Raw genomic sequence first — 16,808 nt, forward strand, 5'->3', positions numbered from 1 at the left:
AAAACGCTAATTCCAAACTTGCAACATAGGGTATAGTCCCGCCTACCGGCTCTTGCGCTTCTTCTTCTTCTTCTGCGAAGTTTCGGGAGCACCTTGTCGTGAGCTGCCACCGGAGATACTCGTCAGGTTTTTCAGGTCGACCCCTTGGGATAACAGCTTCGCCTTGTCCTTCTTCCTCGCCTTGGCAGATTCGTTATCGATAAATTCCTGGACTCGGGCAGGATCCGTCGGGTTCTGGATTTTCTGTCCCTCTGCCCCTTCCTTATCGTTTGATTGGCCCTCACTCTGAGAAACGTAACTCTGCTACAGATCAGCAAGCGTTCTACAATCCAAGCGTCAACACTGACCGTCCGCGGTTTGCGCTTAAAATTGCCGTACGCTCTTCGGCCCCCAGCTCCGACATCCCCGTCCGCATCTAACGAGTCCGCCGCCACAACCAGAGGCTGCGGCGCATTGTGGTTTGTAGCGGGTGGGATGTCCAGCACCCATTCGGTTTCACCCGCCTCTGCCGCCTGGCGCGCAATGGCTTCTCGGCGCTTCTCTTCTTCCGCTGCTAGCGCGGCGGAGATGGCCTCCAACTCACTTGTGCGTGGGGTGGTCGAGCTGTTCTGTTCTGACAATCGAGGCCTTTTCGGAGTGGAAGGCTGGCTGTCCTCGGCCGCTGAAGAATAGGCTTCTTTTGCAGCGGCGGACGCTGCAGCCCGTTGCATGAACTGTAGATTTGCGTCGTCAATTTTGGATCATTTGTAAGACGGAAATGAGAGCATACCTTCATCGTCAACAGACGCGAAGACATGGTCTTCTCGGACTTTGCCGTTGAGGACATGGTGGGCAGTGGTTGTGAGCAGTAAGTTACTGACCGGAGTGAGGAAGAAAATCCATGTACGGGGGACGATAGCTGCAAGCCCGCCAAAACCTTAGCGTTTTGCCGGCAAAAATATTATCTAATCGTCTGAAATGGTTAGTACACCAAATCAAGGCGGTGAACTGCTCACCCAACCACACGCGGACTATTCAATCCGACCTCTTATTTTATAGATGAATTAGACCTGCGGCTATTTCCAAGGACCAATGTCCGCTTGAAGTAGACGACTCATGAACACTGTCACTCTCAATGCTTTCTGCCGGCCCAGAGGAGAAACGCCTGGAAATCACGATATATTGTTGAGTTAACCAGGTAACCCACTTCTAACATCTTCGCTAGCCCTCAGGTCGTGTGGATCTTCGTCTTACTTTCAGCCCAAGCAACGGCGATTACATCTCATTTTACAGGTTCGTGTTTGGGTGGTAGAGCGACGGCAAAGCAAGTCACTTTCATATGACATCAGGTTAGTGCTGAGCTCTAGGCACCTGCAAAGCTCCAGTTCATCTCATCTATGCGACGCAATAATCTTAAGCACTACAATCCCTTTCCCCCACCCAATTTACGAATTTTATCATCTCAATTACAAACTCAAATCGAATGTATCCAACGAATAGAGAAGAGCGAATCCTTCTGAACAAGACGACAGCTTCCCAACACAGATGGATGCAACCCCGGGCGTCATCCTCTTGGCAGCCGCCTAGTGACTCGGAAGAATTCAGGAAACTCATCGATAGTGTTAAACAACCTGGTTTATCTGAACGGAGACCGGGCAGGCTCAGAACCTCCAGACAGAAACAAAGTTGAAGACAGAAGACAAGAAAAAAGACCCCAAAGTGCTCCAGGTGAAAGCAACCAATCTCGGATCCCGCAGAATTGGGACACCATGCATGTAGCGCTCTTTAAAAGAAGGTATATACACCAAATGCTATTAGTTATGCAGAGGTTATGTCCAAGGTTGTATCGATACACAAAAACTGAAAGAAATCGCAAACATCTCAGTCATCGCGGTGACCGAATTCGTACGAGGTCTCGGTGGCTCCGCCACTTCTCTCGTCTTTTTTAAAGCTTACCCTCTGCAGCAACGTGGTCATCATGCGACGCGCGCGTCTTGAAGGCGAGGATGGTAAGCGAGACGGGCTGATGATTGAAGGGACCTTTGTGTAGCGGTAGCTATACTGGGCCCCTAGGAGCTCGATGCGACCATAAATCCAGAAGAGGAAGAAGCCGACGACGGCGGCGAGGAGGAACCCGCAGAAGGTGAGAAACATCCAGTGTTGACCCATCTGTGTGTGTTGGCGGTGATCAACAACGGCCCGGGGTTTTGGAATGTGCTCACCCAGAAAATGAAATGCGCGTCCTTGCCGTGCCAGCTGTTTCCAGTGTGGTAGGCGAAGAAACTCCAGGAGCACTTGTTGTACTCGTCCTGCATGAGAATGCGGACACGGCTCATCTCGGACGGATGCTCTTGCATGTACTCTTTCCAGATGACCGACAGGAACAGTGGTCCGGTCGAGTACATGACGGTGATGTAAGGGAGGAACCACTGGCGATCGTACTGCTGGAGTAATTCAATTACGCGCAGGAAGAAGGGGTGCTGGGGCACCGAGCCCATTGCATCATTGGAGATACCGGTTGGTACGGTGCGGCGCACCCAGGCGGGATAAGCGAGTAGGGGATCTAGGCGACGATTGCAACCCTGGTGGGGGTTAGACTGTCCGTATCAAAAGTGACCGTTGCGAGGCGAGTACATACGTCGTCCAAATCGATATAAGTTCCGCCATAGTGGGTCAGAACGAAATAACGGATCGAGTCTGCGCGCTGGATAGGGTATTTGTAGCCGTCAAAGGTCTCGAGGAACTGGGGATATTCGGCGGCGATAAAGTCGCGCGACTTTTCATTCGTCCACAGCTGGAATAATCGTTAACACGGATTCAAGTCTGTCACACGACTACGTACAATATACTCGTAGTCCGGGTGTAGGTCAATGCAGCTCTGCTGGGCATCGACCCAGACCTCGGGAATGGTCTCGCTTTTGTAGGTCTGGTGAATAATCTTGGGGATGATCTGGGGGCGTTGTTCGATCATGCTAGAGTTTGGCGGGGGCAACTCGGCGCGGTGAATCGCGTCGGCGACGGCATCTTCGAGGAGCAGCGATAGCAGCGTAGAGACATTGCGAACCAGGAGAGAGAGAATGAGAAGATTGATCAGGATAAAAATCAAAAGACCGCGCCGCATGATGGTGGTTGAGGGTGGTCTAGTCAGGAGACCAATGCGACAAGTCAATTGAACCGAAAGACAGGGGTCGTCAAATCGTTCGGGTGAGCGAGTATCATGGGCCTTCTAGGCCTAAAGATCTCGAGAGTTGCGTAGAGGGTGATTGATCATTGTTAGCGCCGGGACATGGAGTCGAAGAGGAGGCGAAGATATTAAACCCAAGCTCGAGCGCGAGAGAGGAAAAATGGAGAGAGAATAAATAAGAAGTAACCAAGTGGGGAACAAAACGAACTCAAAAGGGTGAAATAGGAAGGGGCAGTCTTGTAATGGAAACTGGATGTTCGCTGGATGTTCGCTGGATGTTCGCCGGATGGTTCGCCAGATGGTTCGCTGGATGGTTCCCTGGATTTCCGCTGGATGTTCGCTGGATGTTCGCTGGGTGTTCGCTGGGTGTTCGCTGGATATTATATAGATGGCTCAGGACATCTTCTATTGAGGGACACTGGGTTCCTGCCGCGGAGAACACTGAGTCGCAGTTTGCAACAGCATTTGAATTCGTGATTCTGCGTTCATCATGCATAATGGCGTGCGCATCGCACTGATAGTTGCGTTAACGGTTTTATTTTCGTTATATCTTTTGAACGAGCATCTTCAAGATCTTGAGGAACAATATCGTGTGCGCACATACGTGCAAGGCTGGCTGCGCCGGCATCGGCCAGGTTTCTTCCAGGGTGATAAAGATGATCTTTATTACCAAGCCTGAGGGGTTTTTTTGAAACTTGCGCAGAAAACGTTTCCTCGTAAGATTTTTATACCTTGGTGCATGGTAAAGAATGTCCTGCTGAACTGACTCTGCAAAAGGAGCCGGCGGTTTTATATCTGTAATATCTTGAGACTGGTCCGTCAATGCGCGCATTCAACGTCCTCGACCCTAAAACACGAGCCCTTGGCCTATCTTACCTATCGAATGGATAACCAGGGTGACTTATTATCCATCATGGGTTTTTAGGCTCATCAATCGTGTTGCGGCTAGTACCATATAAATGCTCACACAATTCGACGCTCCCCTTAGTCTTCGGTTATTCTTTGAATCAAAAGTCCTTGTTTGTGGTGTATGCATGGTTAGATAGATCTTCAAGCTCCCTTGTCATTTTCCAGGGTTAAGCCTCCTGGATAGTGGTCCTTGGGGTGATCCTCGGGATTTCTGTCATATTGAGAGACGGCTGTCCAAGTATGTAGATGTATACTGACCGGAAACGAAGCCAGAAACAACAGTACCAGGGCGATCGCGCTGAATACGGGCAGACATAGAGATGCCCATCGTAGAACCGGTTATACACGAGGAGAAGCGAGGGCAAGGGAACAATCCCGAAGAACTAAGAATGCTGGCCAAATGCAGGCGCATTCAGAAGTACGGAAAGGAAAATGTAAAAGGCGGGTAGGACAGAACAGAGAAAAGGTGTATGAATACATCTGTCATTGAAATTCAGACCCAAATTGCTGCTACTATTTTCAGCACCTTCAGAACCAGTCGGGGTTTAGCCTAACCCATTTGGGCAGACATGAATGATTACATGGAAGACAACTAGCTTTATAAAAGCTCAAAGGCCGTGAGTTTAATCATACAGTATCCGTCAACTTCTTTCGTTTCGTCTCCTCTTGCACCTTTTCTCCCCCTTTCTCTGTGTTTCCAATTTTTATATACCATCCAGTTTCATATCTCAACATACGAATGGCGCCCTTTCTCATTTCGTCGGCCCTTACCATCATCTCGAGAATAGCCGTTGGTCATGTGCTCGCTCGCGCTTCACTGCCCACGCCTTGATTGCGATGTTCAGAATCACCAGCGACATAATGAAGGCTGTGAATCCCATGCCCACGGTGAAAGTGAACATGGCGTCCAGCTCATAAAACTCCATAGCTTCGATCACTTGGCGGGTCTATTCAACGTTAGTAAGGTGGTCATATAGGATCTGTGGTAATCACTTACACTCAGCATGAAGATGAGCCCACCAGACATGAGACAGAATCCAGCTACGATCTCAGTGGGTGGGCGAGCCGGGAGGTACGAGGTTGGCGGGTGCAGAAACAGGAGGACATATGTCATTCCGCGAGAAATCGCGAATCCAACGAGCATGTTACCCCACTGCTTGTGCACCATGGTCGAAGTCATGCTGTCCTGGTGGTGCGATCCCATAATCATACCCAGGAGCAGGATAATAAGAGCTGGCATCGGGTTAAGGGGAACACCCTGTGACTTGGGAAGCTGCCAGTTCTCATCGTCAGATTCTTGGGTAGAGAATCGAAACAGGGTGTTGTTGAGCGCGTCGCGAATACGCCGGGATTCGAAGAGCATGCCCACAAGGCCACCACCGAAGAACATGATGGAGATTGAGACGTGCTCCATATCAGTCGCAGACCACTCTTTTCCCCCGGCCGGCCAGGTGCTCCAAGAAGACATTGGTAACACCATACAACCAGATGACGAATGACTCCACAAACTCGCCTAAGGGGACCTTTGCCTTCCAGCCGACGACAGACGCCGGGGGCTTCTTGTTCCAGGCCCATCCAAGGTCCGCCCAGGCTCCGATGAAGCGTCCGAGAGTGAGAACACCATACCAGAAAAAGATTCCACCTTTGATAAAGTGCGCCAGACCGTTGAAGAGCTCAATACCATGGAAGATACCACCATAAGTAACAGCTCCAGTCGCAATAGCAATGAAGCCAAAGGGAAGAATGATCCGATCAATCACATTATAGACGCCATTGAAAATGCGCAGGACACGGTTCGAGACCATTCCGGGCACGCGGTTTGAGAGAAACCGATCGATAATGGAACTACGCAACCAGCCGCGGGGGCCGGAAGGCTTTGGAGAAAGCTCCTCGGGCTTTTCAAAGCCATCGTACTCGGCTTGCGACTCGTAGGACGGCGATGTAGGCCTGTGAATAGAAGAGCCAGGTTCAGTGCTCTGGCCACTACCGCAGGACCAGCCGTACTCGTGCATAGCACCAGTTGAGTAGAGATTCTCATGCTCATCCGTAGCGACAGGGAGGAACTCAGAGCGCGCAAAGGATCTCGACTGAGACTGCTTGGACTCACCGCGGCCAGCATACGTAAAGATCAAGGCCAGAACGACCTGCGCACCGATAACCCATGTTATGATCCATCCGATCTTGTGGTGGGCATTGTTCTCGTACAGATCGGGAGTCTGGCTGTTATAGATGATTCCGAAGAGCAGGCCGAGGGTATTAAAGACCAGGAATAGGAACTGCGACGGGAGCGCAAGACGCGAGCGGCCAATGCTAAGCATGACGGCTGTCGCGGAGTTAGTCGCGTCAACACTTGCCAGAACTAGAAAGTAGCTTACCTGCAGGAAGAACAAAGCACCAGCCCAGGATCATGAGCGCAATGTGAGCCAAGATGGTGCTCGGGTGCTGGCCATAGGCAAAGTAGCTCATGGGACCTTCGCTTTGGGCATTCTGTGAGACGGAAGCCGTCGGAGCAGCTGTGCTGGAAGTCGCGTGCATCTCCGTGCTCGTTTCCATGCTTATACCCATTGATTCATCGTCATCGTGAGCGATCGCAAGGGACGCGAGGAAAAGCGTCGCGTAGGCAGCTCGAGTTAACAGCCGCATGGGGCCTGGTAAATGATCCCAAAGCTCGTGGGAACTGCTCAGAAGCTTGCTGTAGTTACAAGAGGTCAGAATGGAGGCAGAGCTTCAATCGGCGCAAAAGATCGAAGCTTTGTCGAATCGTGATGTAGCGACGCTCTAAGCGACTGTGGAATTTTTGTCTTTGCTCCAGACCCCAACTATTCGGATGTGACCTAACCAAGGTCAAGCTCTCACAAGTACCCAGACTGACGGTGTTGGTGTTGGGCGGTGGTGTGGGGACTGGGATTGGTATAGGGCTGAGAGCGAATTAGAAGTATAAGCGTGGGCGCTGTATCAGACAGCGGCTCGACGGGGCAGGATGCAGGGAATTAATAAGTTAGGAAGAAAGCACCGGATTTACGTCACAAATTATTAGATCAAAAAAAGAAAATTAGCCCAAAAAGGCTCATTGGCGCTGATTTTCGATGCATCGGAGACGGCAGGGATAGATAACCAACGCAAAAAGCGGCGGATGACATAGAGCTTCGAGCCTTTGCCTGGTCCTTTTAGCTCCACCCTACCGGAATTCGTCTCGGTAGGATGCTATCGGTCAGCGTATTCTATTGAGCGGCTGCTAGGAACATCCAGCGATCATCCAGCGATCATCCAGCGATCATCCAGCGGAGATCTGCGATTTGCCAACGGCTATCGACAACCGGAATTCACTACCCACCCGACATGGTAGGACACCATATTAAATCTTATTTTTTACAATTAATACCCCAACAACCATCACTTTTTTTTTATTCTAGGATAAGTATACGGGTGTTGATGATCTTTAGTATATGAATGTCAAGCCGATCAAAAGGTAGGGCTGATAACTAAGTTCGTCACTAGTAATGAAGATTGGGCGGGAGCTAGAGGGGGCCAGATTCGAACAGCGAATCAGAAGTGCCAGCGATATCGCGCTAGATGGAGCGAAACTGGCCGCAAACGGGGCCGATCGGCTCCTAACACCATCGTGTCGAGGAGACACAGGCATCCATGTTGCCGTCGGTGTTTCAATGAACCTTTACTTGCCAGATGACCGGTTGATGGAAGTTTACTACCGTGGCTTGTCAGCGAGTTGATTTTGGTCATTCCTTAGATTGCCAAAATACGTAACGGGACGCGAAGTGCCAGTGGCCACCGCCTTTTGGTCTATCGGAATGGAGAATATTCAATCTACAGTGGCTCGCTCGCATGCAAATCCGTCCTCTCATATCAAGCCGCGCCGGGCTGGCGTGCCTTGTGTGCGATGTCGCCAGATGAAGGTGAGAATCGGAACGCGCTCCGGTTCTTGTTCTTGGAGCCAACGCCACGCGTTTGAAAGTAAATTAATGTCTTCAGGTGAAATGTAATGCCAGTCAAAAATTTCCTGCGTCTTGCTCGGCTTGCGAAAAAGCGGGTGAGCGGTGCTCTGTTGACCCTTCGTTCAAGAGAACATCCAAGAGAAGGTAACACCGGCCCAATGCCCATTGTTTTTATGCCGCATCTTCGCTCTAATCGAACATAGGCTGAAAACCCGCCATGGATATGAAGAAGGTGACACGGCGTACAGGACGCCCCATTCCGAGGGATCAGGTACTGAACCAACTGAGTTGCCGTCGAGACCGGATGGACCTTTACCTGGCTCGGATTCTTCCGTAGCAAGCATAACTGCCGAATTGCGCCTCGGCGGGAAGAGATGTGTTCGGTTTACCCATGAGGCTACCGGTGTCAGCCTCACATCCAGTATTGTGGCAGAACTTCTAGAAGAGTACGGCAAGCCAGTGGTATTCTCATCTTCTACCCGCTCACGACCTTTAGGTACTATTTTCATCTACACCCGAAGTTCCCGCTGTTGCTGGACCCTGCCACCACAATCGATAGCTACGAAAAAACACCCTTGTTGTTCTGGAGCGTTTTGGCCATGGCAAGCAAAGGCTCAGAGAAGCATGCATCTGAATACCCTCGGTTACAAATTCTTTCAAAGCAATTGGCAGCAGACATCCTCCTCCTTGGCACTCGGTCTATCTACCTTGTTCAAGCTTTACTTCTGCTCTGTGTTTGGTCTTTTCCCCATGATGACATGAACAAGGAGCCGCTGTCAATGTACTGTGCAGTCGCCATTTCTATGGCACGGTCTCTCGGTTTACATCGTCCACAATATCCATTCCCTTTATTTGCTGCAAAGGCATCGGAGGTCGGAACCGTGGAAACTCGGACGGCAACCTGGCTGTCTTGTTTCATCGTGGATCAATGGTAGGGTTGCTCCTGAGCTGTTCATGAACTCGCTGATTACTCCGCAGGCATACTGCAAGATTCGGGGTGCCAAGTTCCATCAGGATCGATCATACAGTCCTTCACGCTGTGAATGTTTCGATGCCTGGGATACCAGCGACTACGAGGATTCAACTTCACATCGCTCTCGTCACCTCGAAGATCTCGGCTGCCCTGGGCGAATGTGAGACCTCGGCCACCGGGCTCACCGCGGATCCCCTTCCGTTTGTGCGGGTGTTTGAAACCGAGCTTAGCATGGTACAAGACAGATACGCGTGCGAATGGTCTCCTGCCGATGAAGTGTCATTCCTTGACGCGCGGCTCAGCCTGTACTCTTACGTTCTCGACCAGAGAAAAGCCGACCCCTTGAAAAACCTTCATTCAGAGAATGAACTCGTCACCCAGGGCAGTATGACGGCGCGACAGCTCCTGGTCGTGCTGACTACATTTCCCGACGCACTGAGCAAAGGGACATTCCATGTGTTTCGCTGTGCAAGCTACGCAGCCTTCTTCCTCTTACGCATTCTTGGGACGGCACCCAGAGAGTTGATCGATGAGACGGGTATCAGAAACATCATCAGACAGACTTTTACGCTCATGAGGGACATGTCTCAGGCAGGGAATGACCGACGGCCTCAAAGCTTTCGAGTCTGCAGAATCATCGAGCACATGATTGACTACGAAGACTGGAACAAAGACACGCCGTTCACAGGCAAAGCCAAGTCATTTATGGCTAATAACTTTGTCGCAGATGTTGCGGCCAGGGGCATGATCAAAGCAAATCAACGGCATGCGGCTGCACAGACCGAACGCGATTGCCGGGAAGCCGTGGCAGCAGGAGTTCCGGCGGAGGTGGAGTCGGACTTTAATATCGATTTCTCGATATGGGATCCGATGGAATGGACTGTGAATTGGCAGGATAGTAACGACCTACTATTTCTTAGCGAGAACATAGGTGGATCCTTGTGATTAAATATCGTTTGCACCCGGTCAAGGCCGATGAGATGCTCTAAATATACACGAGTATGGGTCTTTCGTAACGTGCGAGATTCTGTTAGTCTGTATGCCCCGAACCCTGGGATCCTTGCTGTCGAATATGAAGTATCCATTGGAGACGATCAAGTAATACTTTTGCCGGCAGAACGATTGGCTGTAACGGTTTGGCCTTTTTTACGCTGAAAGGGCAGCCAAATCAAGGCGGTGAACCACCCACCCAACCACACGCGGATTATTCAATCCGACCTCTTCGCTCCTGGCAACCACCTCACGCTCTTGTCTATCCCCAGCTTGGACCCAATCCGCCCACCATGATGTCCTGCGGTCGCAGACTCACTACTCTGGCTGCTGCAGCCCGTCCGCGCTTCGTCCGGGGCTATACCTCCACCATCCCTCGCCTGTCCGAGAATGCAATGCAGCCGAATGACCCGACCCCACGGACGCCCAAGCCCAATGTCTCCGCCACCAATGCCACGCCAGTCGACTCGATGGGTGAGGCAGATTACTCTCTGCAGGAGGACCCCGAGGTCGGCGAGCGCATCCGAAGCATGCAGGCGCCCAACCGGTCCAGTACGTGGGCTGCCAGCCAGCAGCCGCGAGAGAAGGCCATGACGGGCCCTCGCTTCGAGCAGACCATCATGTCCGCACAGGTGGGTTATCCCGGAAGCGAGAGTGGAATTGGTGAATGACGGGGTTGTACTGACCGGACTAGCCCCAACCCATGGCCGCCATTGAGCTCATCCACAAGCAACCCGTGCGCTGGACAAAGTCCAAGGTTGTCAGCTGCGACGGTGGCGGTGGCCCCCTGGGTCACCCCCAGATCTTTATCAACACCGACAAGCCCGAGATTGCGACCTGCGGGTACTGCGGTCTTCCTTTTGTAAGTCTGGTCCGATTGCTTCATTTCATTTAGGGTTCATGCTGACTCTGTCTCTCCTTTTCAGGCCCAGGAGCAGCACCGCGCCTACCTTGAGTCTCTGCCCGCTACCAGCTACCCGCTCAAGCCGACCGGCGATGCGGCGGAGGTGAACGAGACCCAGCGGGTCACGGAGGGATCATTCGAGCAGCGATAGAGCACTGGCATCAGTCTTCCTTTTGTCGGCGTTTTCTTAATTTGTTTCTATATCGTTTGGGCCCATGGCCATGTACAGAATATTGATCAATTCGATCTGCTGATGGACCAGGTGTGGTGTTTGTATTCTGCTGTATGGTTTCTACTGTAGTCTTTCACAACCATCCTATTGTGGGTAATCACAGATTTCCCCGCGCTCCAGCAACGAGTCACGCCTTCTGGCCCTGAATGGTGGCTACCACCTTGCGACTGTGTCGACTCTTCCTGAATTCTAATAGCCAGACGCCCTGCCAGGTGCCGGTAGCCAAGCGGCCGTTGGTGATGGGGATATTGATCGAGGCGCCGACGAGAGAGGATTTGATATGAGCCTGACCGACAAAAAATGAGCCATTGAAACCTTTCTCAGAAGGAGAAGACCAAAGACCTACCGGCATGTCATCCTCGCCCTCAGCTGAATGCCGATACAGCGTCCCCTTGCGGTCTTCGGGCGCAATACGATCCAGGGCATCGCTCATGTCGGCACGAACATCGTCGTCCCAGTTCTCGTTGAGCGAGATGGCGCAGCTCGTGTGCTGCACGAACAGGTTCAGCATGCCCACTTTGTAGTCGCGGATCTCAGGCAGCTCGCTGAGGACATGGTCGGTGACCAGGTACGAGCCGCGGCTGCGTGGGGGGAGGGTGAATTGTTTTTGGAACCAGGACATTCTTGTGTTGTGTTGGGCTGGGAGGTATTCAGAGGAGGTAAAAAGGAAGCGTTAGTCGTGGTCAGTTGGTGGATGTGTGGGGGGCTGATGTCATCGGGAAGGGTCGGGAGTGTATAACGTACCAGCAGAATAGCATCAATTGGCCAGATATAACCTGATGCAAGTAAAGGACATGGGATGAAGTAAGTGCCTTGTAAAGAGCTACATAGAGCCCCAGGTACTCTCCCAAAGCAACAGCCTTCTACATAGCGGCGTTATACGCAACAACCTTCTACCACAGCAATATACGTCGGTGGATCAACACTTCTCCAAGTCTGACAACAAAACAAACAGTCGTAATTGATCAGTCATATTTATTACTGCTGAAGCTTACGACCACGGCCATCTAGCAGATCACTACTCTTGTCCATGCCCGACCACTTGGGCAATCCATCCTCAAGATCGAGCATCCGCTGCTCATAGAAAATATGGCATCTAGAAAGAAGAGTTAGCCAAAGAAACTGACAACGCCCGTGACAGCACACATACGTCGGCTTAAACCCTTCTAATTGCCGTCTCTTTTCATCACCCGACCCAGTCAGGTCAATCAGTTCCGGGAAAAGTAGACAGACATTGCGGCCTTCATCCATGATCGGCGAGTGGCAGAATGCACACGACACCTTGGTGGGCAACTGGTACTCCTGCGAGTTATGGCTGGACGAGTAGAAGGCCAGTCCACTGGCCCCATTGGTGAATGAGATATCCTCCTTGTGGAAAATAGCGGCCCACTGGAAGGGCGCGCCGTGCATGACCTGGCACCCACGGCAATGACAATATTTAGCGTCGAGAGGCCGCTCGCTCTTCAGCATGTACGACACCTTGCCGCATTCGCAGCGAGCGCGCCACTTGACCGGGCCGAACTCCCTGGGGTCGTGAATCTGGTATGGCGGACGATACTTCCAGTGCTCGCCATCGTGGGTGTGCTCCGGCGGCTTGTTGGTAACAGCTGGCGAGGGCCGGGGCGATTGGGCTTCGGATGTGTCCATTCCGTCGTGATGAGCGAATTTAAAAGAAGGACTGATGGTAGTCCCTTTTATACTGCATGCCCAAGTGATGTCAGTCGAGGTCCACGGTGACTGCAAACCGGACAGAATAGGTTCTCGAACAGGGAAGACAATAATGAGGAATCTTGGCAGAGAACAAGATGTAAATGGATTTGTTTCTAGAAAAGAACCCGATTTTTGAAGCAGAGAGTGCACCTGTCGATATGCTTGAAAATAAGCCGGTTGAGGACAGCCACCATGATGTCATGCCCATCTTTATTTATGTTTTGGTATAGTTCGCTATCTTCGACTTCAAAAATGGGGTTAAGAGAAAGAGAGTGAGGTTGTTCGGTTAATTATTATGGCGAAGACACCGATGTTTCATCCCTGCAGGGCATCTTCCCTCATCTTCTGTCTTCGCTTGTCTTTGTTCTGTCACGTCTCCATCTCCCTTTAACTCTTCTCTCACTTGATCTCACCTTCTCTCCTCCCTTCTCTCCTCTATGTTTTCTTCCCCCTAGCCTCTCAGGATGGGTCTCTTGGACCGGATTCGCCGCCCTAGACCGAGTGCGGGGAGCGCGTCCGACACATTCTCCCCGGACACGTTCGGGCCTGACTGGACCAGACGCCTTCCCCGGCCGGTACTGACGCGCATCTTCGTCTTTGTCTGTCCTCATGCTGTCGACAACTCTTATGACTCCTCCGAGGAGTCCATGACCGATGGTTGTATGCTGTGCGATATGCGCGACCTGGCGCATTGCGCGCTGGTGTCCAAGCGCTGGTTCCTCGAAGCTCGCGCACTCCTGTATGTTTCCCGCTCTTAATCTATGCGTTTGCTCTGACTTTTTTAAGCTATACAAATGTGCGGATCGATCCCGTCCACTACTGTGAGCTCGAAGTGCAGCTAGCCGCCAAGCGGAAGCGCCGCTCCTTCTTTGACCGCAACGGAGAACCCATCGATGCGCCGCAGGTCCGTCTTACGCAGTTCATGCGATCTGTTCGGGAATCACAGGGTCTGGGGAATATGGTTCTGTCACTGCGGATGCCCTACATGACCCGGGAGGCCAACAAGGCCGATGTTGCGCGCACCATCTCCGTTCTACCTCATCTACGCTTTGTCGATCTGCCCACGGGCCTGTACAGTGACGAGCCTTCGTGTTTAGCGCTCAAGCAAGAGTTGATGGCCCGGTGTCCTGATATTCGTCGCATGACTTATCGCCGCGGCGCCGAGGGGAGCTTCGCTCGTCTGCCGGGGGCCCAACTCTGGGCCAATCTGGAGGTGCTGGAGTTGTCAGGTGTGCAATTAGAAGCGGGAATCCTCCGTAGCAGCCTGGCCGCATTTCCCCGGCTTCGTGATCTTACTCTTGAGGATCTGGATTGGCTCGATGACAATGCATTTGTCGTGACTCCGACCATCCAGCCGTTCCCAGAAGTTCAGCGACTCACACTTCGAGATACCCCGAATGTCACGGCAAGCGGGCTTGCCCCGCTCCTTTCTCTTCCAGGAATTCAACCTGCTTTGCGTTCTCTGACCCTCTCTTCAACCGGAGTTCTTCCGTCCACCTTGCATCAGCTTTTATCTGCGGCCCCGCATCTTGAGAGTCTGGTGGTTGTCCAGGAGGTTTCCCGGTCATTCCCCATGGAGCAGATACCTCCTCTTGCATCTCAATCTCTCCAGCTGCTGCATTATGAAATCACATCTGAGACCGAAACACACGGACTGCCTCCGACAGCCGCGTCATACTACACCTATCTGATTTCCTCACTGATGTCGCAGTCCCTTCCGGCACTTCGCGATCTCTATGTTCGAGACTCAAACTTCCCAGATACTCTGCTACTTACCCCTCCCCCTCGACTTCTTGATGGCGGACCTGGCAGCGGTGGCCTCACCCAACCGCTGAATGTGTACAGCAAGGGCCTCGATGAGCTCGAGTGGAACTTCACACCCTATCAACCCGACCCGGGGCCGGGGCCTCGGACACCGCGCACGCGCCCAGTGAGCTTTCAGGAAGCTCAGCTGAGCCGATCCTGGGGAGGTGATGCGCGCAAAAGTGTGCTTGTAGGTAACGGCTTTGGCGGGTTCCTAGCCGTGCCGGCGGATGATGAATTCTCTTCACCCAAGAGCAGCGGAGGATCTAGACGGACCAGCCGGCAGGATCTGTGGAGATAACAAGTCGAATGAAGAATATACGTTTTGATGGTTTGCCCATTCTGTATAGATCGATGTCACGTGCGCCGTGTTGCGGCTTTGGTGGTTGTGGTTCGCCGTAAATTAAATTTGTCCGAGTCGCCATCCAAAGTCTTTCCCGCATTCACTCTGTTTTTCTTTCAGATCAGGTGGACCACACCACGCGATAACAGCTCTCTGCAACACATTCTGCCATGAGTATTCCAGGCATGACGCCACCGATGGGTGGCCTGGGAGGAACACCAGGAAATGGGATGCAGGGCATGAACGATCAGGAGCAGGCGATGGTCAAGATGGTTAGTGTTTGGTATCTTCAACCAAATCGCGCGGGATGCGCTAACAAGGGTTTAGATGCAAGCTGGCATGGAATCCTGTCCCGTCAAGACCGTCATTTCTGGCACGATGGGATTCGGCCTCGGAGGCGCGTTCGGTCTTTTTATGGCCAGTATGAGCTATGATAGTACTTTCACTCCAGCTGGACGCGCCATCGCCGACCTCCCCTGGCGCGAACAAGTACGCCGCGGATTCAAGGACATGGGTGCACGTTCGTGGTCGTCCGCAAAGAACTTTGGTATTGTCGGTGCACTATATTCCGGTACCGAATGCTGCATTGAGGGACTTCGCGCCAAAAACGACTTGACCAACAGCGTCGCGGCTGGTTGTGTCACCGGTGGGATTCTCGGTGCTAAGGCCGGTCCGCAGGCTGCTGCCCTCGGCTGCGCGGGTTTTGCGGCATTTAGCGCTGCCATCGATGCTTATATGAGGATGCCGTCGGAGGAATAAACGGGGCCTGGTCTGGTTCCTCGATAGGCTGGCACATGGCTGTTGTTCGTCTCGTTCATCTTCAGGCCTTTCGGTCCGTACACTTTGACTTGACTTGGGCGTTACGGGTTTCTGGTATAGAGGGATGCATTACTGGCGTTTGAGTGTTTTCTGGTACATCTTCATCGAGTCTCGCTCCTCATCTGTACAACTATCAATATTGTTGAATATACGTCGCTGAAACTTCTTTTTTTCCCCTGTGCTAATTACTATGACTGGGTGCTATAGAAGTGGGTGGATGCCTGATCTAGTTCGACTTCTCTTTAAGCTGCGTTAATCTCCGGGTCTTGGCTCCTGATGGAACTCAGAACAACATGAGAACAAGGGACTACTTCGGCACTGTGAAGCTGAATCTGGTAGATCCATGATCGACTTGTACAATGATGACTTCGTGGCTGGAAACAAAGAACACGTCGCAGGCCGAATTCTGACCTGATTATCAACGGCAAACCGTCACAAGACCGGATCTTTTTGGTGGCTTTATTAAACCCGGCTTGACTGCAGTTTAGTCGGAGTTGGTGGCCTTGAAAATTCTAGTGGTCTTTGTGAGCCCAAATTATAATCAAGTATCATCAACACTGTGTATGCTACCCTAGAATGGAACTTTAGGTACATGGACTGTGACTGCTAGGGAACTGTGAGATCATGTGGAAGATTAAGATAGGTAGACAAGGAGGGAGTGACCGAAAGAAATGCCCGAAAAGGCTTTCCTGAATAGTGCAGGTTGTGGTGCAGCGAGTGGTGATGAGTTGAAATGGGCGGCAACAAAGATGGGTTTATGACTTCGAATCAAGACCGTGCTTAGAGAATACAGTACATATCAGATATCACATTTGACGACTCGGACTAGACATCTAAGGAGGAAACAGGATATCTAATACTTCAGGTTTCATCGGAAGACACTTAGAATATGTAGTACCGGCCGTGCAGTTTGAAAATATCTTGGGGTTGTGGCAGGCTAGTAACACCAGAAGATATCTTCCCTCGTTCCCCGACACTCGAGGCCTTTCCATCTTCCACCCCTGTGCAA

General features: G+C 51.8%; 9 protein-coding genes across 9 annotated transcripts; 4 read left to right on the plus strand and 5 right to left on the minus strand.

Annotated features, from left to right (window-relative positions):
* Window positions 1-42: 42 nt before the first annotated feature.
* N7474_000072 (uncharacterized protein) lies at window positions 43-826 on the minus strand (the record flags this gene model as incomplete). The annotated part of the gene is made up of 3 exons (XM_057191487.1): window positions 43-261; window positions 342-713; window positions 770-826. The coding sequence occupies 3 exons, from the start codon at window positions 824-826 to the stop codon at window positions 43-45; spliced, it is 648 nt and encodes a 215-aa protein (XP_057056440.1).
* A 1,034-nt stretch (window positions 827-1,860) lies between these two features.
* On the minus strand, window positions 1,861-3,100 carry N7474_000073 (glycosyltransferase family 32 protein; the record flags this gene model as incomplete). Its single annotated transcript, XM_057191488.1, has 4 exons — window positions 1,861-2,148; window positions 2,202-2,561; window positions 2,618-2,773; window positions 2,822-3,100. 4 exons carry the CDS (start codon window positions 3,098-3,100, stop codon window positions 1,861-1,863), a joined length of 1,083 nt encoding a protein of 360 aa, XP_057056441.1.
* A 1,745-nt stretch (window positions 3,101-4,845) lies between these two features.
* Window positions 4,846-6,715, minus strand: N7474_000074 (Ytp1 family protein; the record flags this gene model as incomplete). The annotated part of the gene is made up of 4 exons (XM_057191489.1): window positions 4,846-5,019; window positions 5,070-5,526; window positions 5,582-6,395; window positions 6,448-6,715. 4 exons carry the CDS (start codon window positions 6,713-6,715, stop codon window positions 4,846-4,848), a joined length of 1,713 nt encoding a protein of 570 aa, XP_057056442.1.
* An 857-nt stretch (window positions 6,716-7,572) lies between these two features.
* On the plus strand, window positions 7,573-9,943 carry N7474_000075 (uncharacterized protein; the record flags this gene model as incomplete). Its single annotated transcript, XM_057191490.1, has 4 exons — window positions 7,573-7,790; window positions 8,229-8,471; window positions 8,522-8,956; window positions 9,004-9,943. The coding sequence occupies 4 exons, from the start codon at window positions 7,573-7,575 to the stop codon at window positions 9,941-9,943; spliced, it is 1,836 nt and encodes a 611-aa protein (XP_057056443.1).
* Window positions 9,944-10,281: 338 nt separating this feature from the next.
* Window positions 10,282-11,043, plus strand: N7474_000076 (zinc-finger domain-containing protein; the record flags this gene model as incomplete). Its single annotated transcript, XM_057191491.1, has 3 exons — window positions 10,282-10,620; window positions 10,683-10,850; window positions 10,915-11,043. The coding sequence occupies 3 exons, from the start codon at window positions 10,282-10,284 to the stop codon at window positions 11,041-11,043; spliced, it is 636 nt and encodes a 211-aa protein (XP_057056444.1).
* A 208-nt stretch (window positions 11,044-11,251) lies between these two features.
* N7474_000077 (YjbQ family protein) lies at window positions 11,252-11,746 on the minus strand (the record flags this gene model as incomplete). Its single annotated transcript, XM_057191492.1, has 1 exon — window positions 11,252-11,746. The coding sequence occupies one exon, from the start codon at window positions 11,744-11,746 to the stop codon at window positions 11,252-11,254; it is 495 nt and encodes a 164-aa protein (XP_057056445.1).
* A 356-nt stretch (window positions 11,747-12,102) lies between these two features.
* N7474_000078 (GFA family protein) lies at window positions 12,103-12,771 on the minus strand (the record flags this gene model as incomplete). The annotated part of the gene is made up of 2 exons (XM_057191493.1): window positions 12,103-12,220; window positions 12,275-12,771. 2 exons carry the CDS (start codon window positions 12,769-12,771, stop codon window positions 12,103-12,105), a joined length of 615 nt encoding a protein of 204 aa, XP_057056446.1.
* A 527-nt stretch (window positions 12,772-13,298) lies between these two features.
* On the plus strand, window positions 13,299-14,938 carry N7474_000079 (F-box domain protein; the record flags this gene model as incomplete). Its single annotated transcript, XM_057191494.1, has 2 exons — window positions 13,299-13,573; window positions 13,621-14,938. 2 exons carry the CDS (start codon window positions 13,299-13,301, stop codon window positions 14,936-14,938), a joined length of 1,593 nt encoding a protein of 530 aa, XP_057056447.1.
* Window positions 14,939-15,150: 212 nt separating this feature from the next.
* On the plus strand, window positions 15,151-15,739 carry N7474_000080 (translocation channel protein TIM22; the record flags this gene model as incomplete). Its single annotated transcript, XM_057191495.1, has 2 exons — window positions 15,151-15,252; window positions 15,308-15,739. The coding sequence occupies 2 exons, from the start codon at window positions 15,151-15,153 to the stop codon at window positions 15,737-15,739; spliced, it is 534 nt and encodes a 177-aa protein (XP_057056448.1).
* Between the last annotated feature and the right edge of the window lie 1,069 nt (window positions 15,740-16,808).

Source organism: Penicillium riverlandense (genome assembly GCF_028828495.1).
Source record: "Penicillium riverlandense strain IBT 135883 chromosome Unknown utg000001l_segment0_segment0, whole genome shotgun sequence".
Taxonomy (NCBI): Eukaryota; Fungi; Ascomycota; class Eurotiomycetes; order Eurotiales; family Aspergillaceae; genus Penicillium; species Penicillium riverlandense.